Source organism: Pteropus medius, unplaced genomic scaffold (assembly GCF_902729225.1).
Source record: "Pteropus medius unplaced genomic scaffold, Ma_sr-lr_union100, whole genome shotgun sequence".
Lineage (NCBI taxonomy): Eukaryota > Metazoa > Chordata > Mammalia > Chiroptera > Pteropodidae > Pteropus > Pteropus medius.
In genome coordinates, this window is record NW_024352148.1 from 577949 (window position 1) to 590386 (window position 12438).

Consider the following 12438-nt stretch of genomic DNA (forward strand, 5'->3'; position numbering starts at 1 on the left):
AAATGGAAATGTATTACAAAAGGTACATTTTAAGTGCCTCGGTCTTATGGTTTTAAATGAAAGCTTTTCAGGTAACACCACCTTGCTGTGACGCCATTTTTTAAAGCTGGCTGTATTTTAATTGAAGTCAAGGAAAGCATTTTTACTGCATCCTCTGTTCTTTGTATTTAGGTGTCAGCTCTCGCCAAGGAGGCAGAAAGGAACTCGTACCGCCTCAGCTGGGGCCCCGAGAACTTGGACAATGTGGCCCTTTCTTCCAGCCCCATCCATTCAGGGTGAGTAAGGCAGTATCATGTGTCTGGGTCAAGGGCACAGAGACAGGTGTGAACATAACAGCTTTGTCCAGTTGCTGAGGTGGTGGCTAGCTTACAGGGGAAGTGCCCTTGGTGTAAACTTGTACATAACATCACTTTATCCACCCTGGACTCTGTTTGTACAGACAAACCAGCAAAAAGGATTGAATTCAGCATGAAAAAGCCGACTATGGTTTTAAAATAGTTAATAGAATCGCATCGAAGAGCTTGCTAACGAACTAGCACATACCGGTGGCCTCCTGACTGTTCACATTTTGTCTTTAAGGTGTTTTAAAAGGAGGGCAAAATCATTCGCTTTCAGAAAGTCCCATTCACTAAGACTAACTGACTAGTAAATGCCTTCCCTTGCACATCAGTGCATTTAGAGTGACGTCTGCGGAAGTGTGCGGCGCGCGGATCCACGCAGGCGTTCCCGTGCTGTGTGAGCGCAGATCCACGGAAAGGGCAGCTTGAGGGCAGCCAGGTTCTCAGTCGTCTTCTCAGAGTCAGCGGGCCACACGTGTGCCACCACTCAAATGCTGCCTTTCACGTCCACTCACTAACAGATGGAAACTAGTTCCTAACGTGAGACTTGCTCAAGGGGATAAAAAGCAAATTAAACCTCATCCAAATTTTAAGTATAAACTGAGAGAGCCGTAAATCATTCAAAAAGCATAACACTGCTTTCTGCTGCTAAATTTCTGAGCACTGATGAGAAGGAAGGAGGTTGGACCGACAGATCCAGTCCAAAGACCGTCATAAAGTATGTGACGTCATTATCGGGCCTCCCGAGTAAAAGATTACTTAGGCAAAACGTGAAACGTGGTTAACTGTTAATAGATGAATTGATCAAAAAGTCAAAGTTTTGAATAACCAGTGGTTAAAGATTAACCACTTATTAAGACAATAATCTTAAAAATGTTGATCTCTGTTAAACCAATTTTCCTATGGATTGTGTGTGATCACTGGCTCTACGTTAGAATCACCTGGGCTTAAACTGTACTGACGCCTGGCTCAGCCTGGGTACAGCGGCAGCTCTGTTGTCAGCCGTGGCGCTGGCGATTTCCAGCGGCCCGAGCACGTGCTTTCCGTGAGCTGTCAGGAGGGGCAGCTGGGCCAGACAGGGTCCCATCGTCAGGGGGCTCAGTTTAAAGGCCTCAGTTTAAAAGCTCTCTGAGATGCTTTTCCTCCCTTGCATTCACTCAAGTATTCATTCCCCACACATTGTCGCATTCTACAAAGCGCAACCCTTGTGCCAGGCACTTAGGAAAGTAAATAGGACAAGCCCTACCTGTAAGAAACGCATCTATGTCACCTGAGGACAGTCTGTGGGAGAGAGAGAACGGGGCAGGGGGGTGGGTGTTATCTTTGCAGGCGGACCGATCAGATCTGGATCCTGGCGCTGACAGTGCATGTGACGAGGGGCCAGAGGTTCTGTTTCCTTGTCCAGAAGATGAAAGTCACATTGCGGAGCCCCTGGGGGAACTTTAGGGGGACTGTGTGAATTATTAGCCTTTTGCCTGGAAAGAATAAGCGCTCAGGAGATTACGTCCTCATTGTTTACACAGTCCCCACACACCTTCCTAATCTGTCACCAGTTCTAAGTCAGTAAGCAAAACGCATCCACGTCCTCGGCAGCGGTGCCGCCTGCTGCAGCCGCCAGCGCAGCTTTCGCCCTGCCGTGGCGTTTGTCAGGGGACCCATCTTCTGGTGACGTCTCTTCTGCAGTGTCCGGACAAGTGTCATGCAACAGATGACTCTGACAGGACAGACTGTCCCCGCCGAACACGCAGGGACTCCGACTGTCGTGTCTGGAAGCTTCCTGCTGTCCCTGCACGTGAATAGCATTCACGATGTCATATCCTGCAACACTGATTTCTTGCACTATTATTCATCATATACCAGGTTCCCAAGTAGTCGTTTTTATATATTTTGCAAGGAATCGAGTTCCTTTTATTTGGGTAAATTCTTAAGCCACTTCAGAATTTGCTCAAAATGTTAGAAAAAATGATTTTTGATTTGGGGGCGGGTAATAAAGTTAGCTTTTCAATGCACATGCCACAGTTTTGTATATAATGTGCTATTAGATTCCATAAAGGGATTTGAGATGAATAGAAGACGCAGCTTCTACCAGTAACCAGTATTAGTGATTTTCTTTTGCCTCTGCTCTAGCTCCCGGTGGCCGATGGCCCTGACTACCAGAGATAAGGTATCAGGGGTGACAAAATCTGACTGCCCAATAGATATAGTCAATGTCTGGCAAAAGAAGAGCTGACAGTAATATTTCTGCTGCTGTTCTCTAAGGGATTGCATTACCGATTCACGGTCTAACCAGCAGTTACTTCTGGCGTCCCAGCCATGGCCACACCCATGAGCCTTGGGTGAGAACTTCAGTCTGACAGTTCTGTCTCAGTATGTAACGAATGCGCAGGTGTAAGGCAGTTCCTAGTGATAACTAGTTTTGTGATTCATTTTAAATATTTTTCCAAAGGTCCTTAATTAAAATTTTTTTTCAATGACGGTCACGAGACAACAATTAAATGCCAGTTTATCACATTACGCTATAAGATATTAAAGCGACTAGAAGTCCATAAAAAAGGGATTTTTTTAAAGGCCTTCTTTTTCACAAAAACATGTTGAAGACAATTTTGGTGTGACCCTGAAACGACTCTAAAAAATAAAGTCTATTAAAAACCTGAAGATATCAGCTTAAACAGGAAGTTGGAATTGGAATTCAAGAAAGTCCAGCTTGTTTCCCATTTGACAGCATTAATATTTATCTAACTGCCTATAGCAGTTAATTGGGTTGTTTACGTATCTCAAACACCCTAGTTTTTTTTAAAGGTACATGAAGTAAATTCTTTTGGATAAAAATAATTATAAGTAGCAAAACAACCGTTTTGTCAGGTTGGATTTCTGGTTCAGTAAGCACGTATCCTTTCGTATATCACACAACTGAACCATACGAAAACAGGGGCGGGAGGCTGAGGAGGAGCAGACTTGGAGGAGCAGAGTGGAGGGCAGAGCGGGGTTCGCCCAGAGGGCCAGTGAGGACGGCAGCCCCAAAGCAGGGAACGGAAGTCTTCAAAGGCACGAAGACTTTGTTTGCATAGCTTTTCGTTACCTGCTAGTGGATAATTCATGTTACCTGCCCTGCCTTATATTTTATGCTACCGTTTGTTGTGGAAGCTGTTCTTCATATTGTGTCTTTTCCATCCGCATTTCCTCTGTAGTAGCCCCAAAGGGCATTACCGTTACTTTAAAAGTACTCAAAGTGTGAATGAAAAGCTTTGGAGACAGAACTTTATCCTTCAGATCAAAGACTGTTAACTTTCATTATCGTGGCCTCTGATGCTTTGTAGTTTCTTGCACACTTAGACCTTGTCAGTGCCCACACGGCCGGCTCTGTAAGGCCGGAGGTCGGTGCCCAGTGGTTTTAGGACGTCCCCAGGGCCCTGAATGGGAGCACCCCTGAAGCCCACGCCTTGCCCCTCTCTCGGAATTCGCATAGAGTTGTATCTGATGTGTGTTGGCAGCTTTTTCAGTGAGTGCTGTGCTGACGTGTAAACAGCGTATTTCAGTTGAAAGTCCCTTCTGACGCCCTCCTTGGTATTTCGCGTCACTCATGCCTTCTCTCCGCTAAAGTCTCTGTTCTGTTGCAGCCGCACCTCTCCATGTCTCGACCGTGACGGCAGCAGGTGAACTTGTGCATCAGCCCTTCTCTGACCATGTGCCCCTTCCTCTCCCGTCTCCGTCCCTGCCGCACACGCCCTGCTCAGGGTGCTTCAGTGTGAGCATGCCTGGCCAGAGAGAGGGCCGCAGTGTCCCCTGCACAGCCACTGCTGAAATCCGCTGTCTCTGTGGTGAAGAGAAAGTGGGCGCTTTTTATTTCACCAGAAATCAGGCGGGATTGTGTCAGAATTCACACGGGCCTCCTCTCAGAGCCTGTCGTGGTCCCGGGTCTCCGGGCCTCCGGCTCTCAGCTTCCTTTGTGAGAGGAAGTGCTCTCAGCACAGAGCTGAGGAGTTACTAGCAATTATGCAAATCAGTAGACCTTTTTAAAAGTTATATGAAAGGTTCTCATTTCGAGCATCACTTAGCAAGGTTTTTTTTTAAACTATATTCTAGGTGAACCAAAGGCTGAAAGTTCATTAGTGCATTTCCTTGCTAGTGCTTTAAATGCAACTTTTCTGATATTTTGGAAATCGTGCTATAGAATAATTCTGGTCAGTGCTGTAAAAACATCCATTATGTTATGTTATTTCAATAGTTATTTTTGAAGGTTCTTGTCACACTTCTGATTTAATACTTTCGTTACACCGTCTTTCACCGTGATACTGCAGATTGTCCACAAATAAGAACATTTTATTTTTCGAATTTTGAAAATTTTGTATCCAGCCTTTCACTTTTTTGAAACACACACTAAATATGTTTCTATATGTGAACATGGCAAATGATAAATAATGGCTTGGTGACTTCAACGAATTGGAGCCATTTTTTCAGAGCCATTCTCAGTGTTTCCGGCCATGGAACGTGGGGATTTGCAGAGGGCGAAGGGGAGGATAGAGAGAGGGCGCTCTGTTTCTCGTTCTCACCCAGTCAGCTCTAACTGGGGTCCTGCTGTGCGCGTGGACCACTGAAGCACCCTGCTGGCTTTTTTTCCCTATTGTCACCCGATGACTAACTCTGAATGCTGCAGTCTCCTCCCCGCCCTACCCCATCCTCCTGGATGAATTGAAAGTAACCCTAAGAATCGGTAACTTTGGGGTGGAGGGTGTATTCCTCAAAAGACCAGAATCCTTGTTTTCTGCCGCCACCTCTAAAGCATGTTACCTACGTAGCTAATCAGACTGCCTATCTGTAGGCACGGCATCTGCATAATAATGGTGGGTTGCTTTTGCTTTTATTCTTTTTAAATTGTGATAACACTAACTCACAATTTAGAAAATTTCAGTAAGAATTTCTAATTCGCATGATTGCTGAATTTCATCTGGAGGGTAAGATATGCACTTGAAGCCAAGTATGTTACGTGGTATTATTTGTACAGTCCTAAGCTAGTGTGCAGTGCAGCGTGTTCACGTGCGGTGCATTTTCTGCAAAACTGCTTCCTGGCGGTGTTAACCACAGCTCAGAGTGATACACAGACCTTGGAGCAATGGCGGTTTATCTTCCAAGTACGAGTTCGTCAGAGCATCTGAAATGGAACACTTCAGTAGGCTTCCTCACCTAGTTAACAGTAAACAGTAGGCAGAATTTTAAGGCCGGAAGCCGCTCCAGAGTTTAGTTGAAGTCTCATTTTATGGTTGAGAAAGCTGAAGCCTAAGGGCGTTAATGACTTGCCCAGAGACACAGCAACAGTCGCAGAGAGGCAGGTGGAATGGGGGGGTCTGAGAGACCCCGGAAGAGCCTGGGGCTTGCCGCACGACTGTGCGCTCTGTGGTTATAGTGTTTTATAGCTTATTTAAGTAGCGAAGTTCATAAACTAATAAAAACTCCGTCATCATATTACACCGCTCTAGCAAGTTTCCCAGTTCACTACAGGTATTTAACAAATGTTAGTTTCTCCATTTCATTTTCGGGCGTCGCATCAACTATAATTTTTAGGATATTCAAAACGTGTGAAATCGTCTGGTGTGGGGCGAGCACTTTGGTTCCATACGCTCTGCCCACACGGCTTCACCGCCAAGCCTCAGCCACGTGCTGCCTTGACGCTCGTACCGGTGCCTCTGCCCCCAGCTGCGTGCCGACGTTACCTGGTGCGACGCCAGCACCCTGAGAGTACGAGGAAGTCGCATTTATTTAATCCACTCCAGTGCGTGAGCTGGTCCACCTCATGGCTCTTACCTACGAGCCTTTCACTTGTTCCTATGGTACCAAAAAAGTACATGGTCTCGTATAATCTGCTTTTTGCTTTTTGAAATTGTTTTATACATCACAGAATAACTGTATGCTAAGTCTACCCATCCAAATAGTGACCCCTTTTGATAATCTGACCTTTTTAATAAAAATGTACAAGTGCTTTTCCAGTTTTCTATTATAAACTATTGAGATTAACTGATGAGCATAATTCACTTTTATCAAAAAGATTTTTCATCAGCACCTAGATATAATCCGAGTCATTATTGATCTCTCACTCCCCCTTATTTGAAGAAAAGACTTTTGGTATACAGTTCTACATATTCGGCTTTTTTATTGTTCATTCTCCAATTATCTGAGTCTAATTTTTGCTGTTTTCTGAGCTCAACTACTTGAGTGTGGTAATTTGAATGAGTTCTGCCTGGGTCGGTTGTCTAGACACCCAATAATTAAACTGTCTGCTCCTGCAGCCTCTTGTCTCTGTTAGACATAGACATGTACGTTCCCTCACAACTCGCTCTTTTCCCTCTCTCGCTCGTTCACTTACTCAACAGTTATTTATCGAGCATCTCCATCCACATTGTGCTGGGGCCGGTTGAACACAGGGGGAAATAGGGAGAACAGGGTTGCTGCCATGATGGCGGTATGTGGCTCCTGTATGTGGTTATAATTCATTTCTCCGCCACCAGGAAAGTAAATGACTCCGAGTCAGCAAGACCCTCAGGTGACATCTGGGCCTTATCATGGCAGCAGCAGCTTTGTCTTTACTTTCTGTGTCCTCCGTTCCTGACAGGGCACCGGGCACTAGGAGGAGGTTAACACATGTCTTAGGAGAGAGAGCATGGAACCTGGAGGTATGGAGTGAGAACAAAAGCAGATTTCAAAAGGGGTCTTCGGTGACACAAGATCAGAGGAAGTAATTGAACACACACTTAACCATTGTTCCAGCCAGGAATGTGGCTACTTAAGTCCCTGGTCAGGGAGGGCACCTCTGGAAGATTCTCCGCACACTTCCTGGACAGGGGTGTGTTGCAGGCCATAAGCCACCGCCAGGATAGACGGAGGGGACCGGGGACCGCAGCGGCTGGCGGCAGCCCCCTCCGTGCCTTCAGGAGGCACAGACAGCTCTGTGGAGCGGAGGCATTAAGCCAGCTGCGTTATCACGGTTCCTTACGAGTCTGAGTCCCGAGTCCCTGTCTGCTCACCAGTGGTGGTAATAATCCAAAGATGACAAAAACGTAGATCAAGTCAGAAATATTGCAGTCAGTTTGGAACAGCACTGGTTGAAACTTAAGTAGATTTTTTCTACTTTTCATAACAATATGTAGTCAATAAAATCATAAAATAGAAAAGAGGTTTTTGTATTCATCCAGAAGTATCACCAGTTCTCCCATTCTCTTGAGCAATAGTACATTTTAAAAAAAATACAGAAACAATTTTTTTTAAGAATTTATGCTTAAAGGCACAAGACTAGTAAGAAGAAAAGCAGCCAGCATTTTCTGATTGTGTTTGAGAGAGACCAGGAGCACCGCACTCGGCACCGAGCTGGCCCCCTCTTCGGTCGCCCTGTGCCAGCAGCGTAGCGGGGTGTGTGGGCGGGTCTAGGCTGGCTCGTGCATGCGACGCCCGTGGTCTCAGCCTGCATGACGTGCTCCAGACAGGTGCTCCGGCTCCTCCCGTTCCTGTTGGTCCCGAGCAGCAGGATTTCTGTTGAACAGCATGCTTGAGCTCTCGTTCAGCCGTGAAGAGGGCGCTAAGCTACTTTTTCTTCACTGTGTCAAAATAACAAATGCATTGTGTTCCTGCCCTTTAACCGACTTTGATTACATGCCTTTCAAACATTCTAGACATCGTCACGCTGCACTATCCACATGTGGACAGTCCGCCCACTCCATGCCGGTTCAGCTACACGTGGATCCAGAATACACCTAGATATTGCTTTCCGCTTTCTGTCTCTGTATAAAAATCTTGCAAAATGCAAAGAAAATTGGGCAAGACAGTAATGTCGTTTGAGTAGGGGTATACACTGTGCCTTTGTTCACGTGTGCACAACAGTCAAATCGCTTGGTTTGATTTCTGCCCTTTGTCAAAGTGCCTCCAAGACCGTAATGGGCATTGTGACTGGCAAAGTGATGAGAACGTCGAGTAGGCAGCAGCAGAGGAAGCAGGTCAAAGTCAAGGCGAACCCTTTCTCTCGGCGCGGAGCAGGCCGAGCCGCCTGGACTGCGGCTCTCTTGTTCAAAAACAGTCAGCTTGGTACGGAGAAGGGCGACAGGGGTAGAGAAGCCATTGTCATTCTGCACTATTAGCTGCGATTTTCTACATTCGGTTTCTTATAACTCAGAGACAGTCATGATGCACCAATGTCCTCTCAGCTTGAGCCCAGGGTCCCACTTCACAACGTGATGGTGAATGGGATGGCAGAAAGGTTTCGCTTATGGAGTGAAAAAGCACGTTTCAACCAGTAAATTGGCTCCATCCCAAACAGTTAATTTTGTGCTTTTCCTGTTTCTTTAGAATGTGATCAGGTAACACCCTGCATTCCGAGTAAGATGACGGAGTAAGAGGCACATACATGGGTGTGATCTTGGGAGGGGCCTATGCATCTTTTTTTTTTTTTTTTTTAGTCATAGAATTATTTTAAAATGAGCTGGACGCATGTAATTTTGAAAAGTCAAGTTAACTTAGAACAAGTGCACTTTGGTGTCTGCTCCGTCCTCACGTTACTTCAGTGGGGGAGTTTTCCTGGACACAAAAGGAAGCAAAAGTCTTTGCAATTAGAACAAAAAGAGGCTCTCCATGTTTTTTATATAATTTCATTCCCCTTATTAAGTCAGTTATATCTTTACAGTTTATATACATTATCACCATTATCAATAAAAATTAGCAGAAATCTTAAGTTATAGATAAAAACAGTACAAAATTAACAGCAACAAAACAAATAAAAACATCGGTATAAAATAAAACATCTTTCACGGACAAAGGTTTTGCTTCTGTGCATATAAAATAAGATCTCTTGAGAACAAAGTATAATGGAAGAAAACTAACCTGACAGGCCTTGTTTATCGGCCTGCGATGTTTAAAACCGCGTCTGACCTTCCGTTTCGACTTTCAGTTTCCTGGTGAGTTTCATGGTGGATGCCCGCGGGGGTGCCATGCGTGGGTGCAGACACCACGGGCTTCGCATCATCATCCCTCCTCGGAAGTGCACAGCCCCGACGCGGGTCACCTGCCGCCTGGTCAAGCGCCACCGACTGGCAACGATGCCCCCGATGGTGGAAGGAGAAGGCCTGGCCAGCCGCCTGATCGAGGTCGGGCCCTCCGGCGCGCAGTTCCTCGGGTAAGGGTTTCCGATGCGCCTCCCGCCTGGGCGCCAGCAAGCTGTGTCCTCTCCGGGACACTGCTAGGTGGCGTGGGAAACGTGTGTCGGACATTTGGGAGGGAGCTTGGCCTTAAGAGATGACTTAAAAGTTGGAAGTAGCACCTTGGTGCTTGACCCCACTACATGCCTCTGATTTTAAGGCGTGAATGAGTTCGTGCAGCTTAGTTCTTCTTTTTCTTTGGGTGTGAGGGCAGCTGCTGGACTCCCAGTGTGAATAATTCCATTATAGCTGATGGTAGGTATTATTTTGTTCCTCTGAGACTTAAGTGGTAAAGTTATAAAGAAAGAAATACTGATTTATTCCAAACAAATTTAAAGCTTTACATAGTTATGAAATAGAATCATCATCTTCACTTTGGAAAGCGGTGGTACCTTTATAGAATATCCACAAATTTAGTCGATGTAATTTGTCTTTTCTGATCTCAAATTGCTACCTTGAGTCTGAAGACTTACAGTGGCAGTCTACTTAGTCTCAGTTTTTGTGAAGAAGACAAAATCAAGACAGACTTCTGCCATACTCATTTGAGCAGTTCTGAGCAGGAATTAGCATTTCTTCTTCCTTCCGTTTGTACGGCTGTGTTGTATTAAGTGGTATTCCAGAATGCCGAGAGATGAATGGCTTCCGCTAAAAACTGACAAAAGGATGAAGTTTTGGAGGGGAACAAGTTTCAAAATATTTTGAAACAAATCAATTGCATTTAAGTCTCGTCATAGCTTTGGTGCTCAGAGACGAGAGAACCGTACTGTTGTGTCTTGCTGGTCGGGGCGGGCGGCGGTTCTCGCTCTAGAACTCAGGAGACGTTCTGCAGCCTGTAATTTGGAGCAAACTATTCACAGGCTGCTGCAAATTACGTGTGCCCTAGAAAGGGGTGTGTCTGCAGTTCCAGTTCTGGAAGCACCTCACGTGTCCTCCCTCAGCCTCTGGCCTGTGGAGCTCTGGGTGGCATCGGAGAATGCCACACGGCTCCCATCCAAGGCTCCTGTCCCAGTCTGTCCCAGGCCGTCTTCCCTCCCTCCTGCCCGCTTGTGCAGGCGTCCTGAACACCGTCAGACCGGTGGGGAATATCCATGGAAACGCCTGGCCTCCGTGCCACGTCGGAGTTTCCATCATATTCCCGACGGCCCTGTCTTTCCCGGGGAGTACACGCCCTCCTCTTCGGCGCGCGCCCTGGCGGGGACCTAGCTAGAGACAGACCCGACCCCCACGTGCTCCCTCCCCCCACGCCTCCACCCAGCTCTCTGGGTCTCGGCTCCTTGCTCTCTGTGACCAGTGGAGGGGGCAGAACCCAACCACACGGCACCCTGTTGGCCAGCGGGTGACCCTGGGGTCCAGTGGAAACCACACCTGAAGCTCACTTGTGTTCTTTCTTTCACTGCTGCTTTGGATGTACTCAGTAAACTTCACCTGCCAACGGCCCCTCCCCCACTTAATGAGGGAGAGAGCTTGGTCAGCCGCATCCTTCAGCTGGGGCCTCCTGGAACCAAATTCCTTGGGTAGGAGTGACTTACACAAATTGATGGCTGCTGGCCCCCATTCTTCTCCTTCTGCACTTTGATTTCTCTTTTTGTCATCGTGCCCATGACATGTCCCTCTATGATTTAAATTCTGTATACCCTGTCTTTAGTGGGCCATTTCTGACCCTTGTGCTATGTGACCTTTGTTTTCGAGTGATGTTTTTATATCTTTTCCCTTAAAGTGCTGTGACCTTCATTTTTGTTTAAAGCATGAGATCCGCCTAGTTGTTCTATTTGCTAGTTACGATGTTGTTATGATCAGTTTGGGGTCTGTATCAAAGCAACCGGGGCTGAAACGTCAAAAGCCTCTGTGAACTTGAGAGCGAATGCGAGCCCGGATGAGCAGGGCGGTGCATGCTCTGGGCGAGTCCGGCAGGCATGGGTGGGGCTGCGGCCTGGCGCTCATGCCTGTCACTTGCCTGAACGAGGGACGTCTGAGCAGACCACGGGGCCACGGCTCTCTAGTCCCCAAGTCGCCAGCTCCGTGACGCCTCCTCATTCACGGCACCTCAAACCACGCAGCGCACGGGCCATGTTCTTCTCACACCATTTTGTCATTTTGCACCTCGTAGAAACACGCCTTAGGAGACGGGCCCACGTCGCAAACATGCATGCACGTTTCTTTTGGTTAAATGTGTCATGTTACGTTTATCAAAGGAGAAGTTCCAGAATGCCACATGCACTCCCAGGGAAATACCAGGGGGCTTGAGGTAGCGGCATGTCCCTGAGGACCAGTGCCCCGAGGTGCTGTGCCAGCGTCCCCCAGCTGACGGGCTTCGAGGGCGGCCCGCTCTGTCCCTGTCCCCAGAGGAGAACCCCAGGTTACCGTGCAGCAGTCAAGGTGCTAGTCTCGCCGCTGGTAGCGCCCGCCCGCGCTGAGCGTCATGCCTTGCCGTGCCAGGCCCGTGATCGTGGAGATCCCACACTTCGCTGCGCTTCGGGGGAAGGAGCGGGAGCTGGTGGTGCTGCGCAGTGAGAACGGGGACAGCTGGAAGGAGCACCTCTGCGACTGCACCGAGGACGAGCTGAACGAGGTCCTCAACGGCGTGGACGAAGGTACCTCGCAGCGGTGGGGGGCAGGGCGGGCCGGGCGGGGAGGCGCGTCTTCTCCACGGCCTGGGGAGCAGCGGCGCGTGGCACGCATGTCGTTTGGGCATAGCAAGTGTTCCGGAACGTTCCAGTGCTGATCGGGTAGGGAGGCACGTTCCATCTGCCTGGTCTCGCTTCTGCCATTACGTTCAGGAAACCAAAGACCAGATCCTTTAAGTGGTAACATCTCAGCGTGTTAGGGGACAACAGCACATTCCAACTTCACTGTAAACTGTTTCAGGCTTAAAGCACCGGACAGAAGGAAGGCTGCTGTTCCGTAGCAAAATGAGCTGATGCTGGATA

The 12438-nt window shown here is 47.7% G+C and overlaps 1 protein-coding gene across 12 annotated transcripts in view; it reads left to right on the forward strand.

Moving 5' to 3' along the window:
- The window catches only part of ANK2 (ankyrin 2), a 281232-nt gene that overhangs the window by 227830 nt on the left and 40964 nt on the right, over positions 1-12438 (forward strand). For 6 of the 12 annotated variants that reach the window (XM_039846892.1, XM_039846889.1, XM_039846895.1 and 3 more), the window contains exons 25-27: positions 172-275; positions 9265-9489; positions 11948-12102. In XM_039846892.1, coding sequence (XP_039702826.1) covers positions 172-275; positions 9265-9489; positions 11948-12102 — 484 coding nt within the window. Of the gene's footprint in view, positions 1-171; positions 276-3955; positions 3992-9264; positions 9490-10926; positions 11026-11947; positions 12103-12438 lie in introns of all 12 variants that reach the window. The other 6 variants (XM_039846891.1, XM_039846890.1, XM_039846888.1 and 3 more) reach the window with 2 other exon arrangements.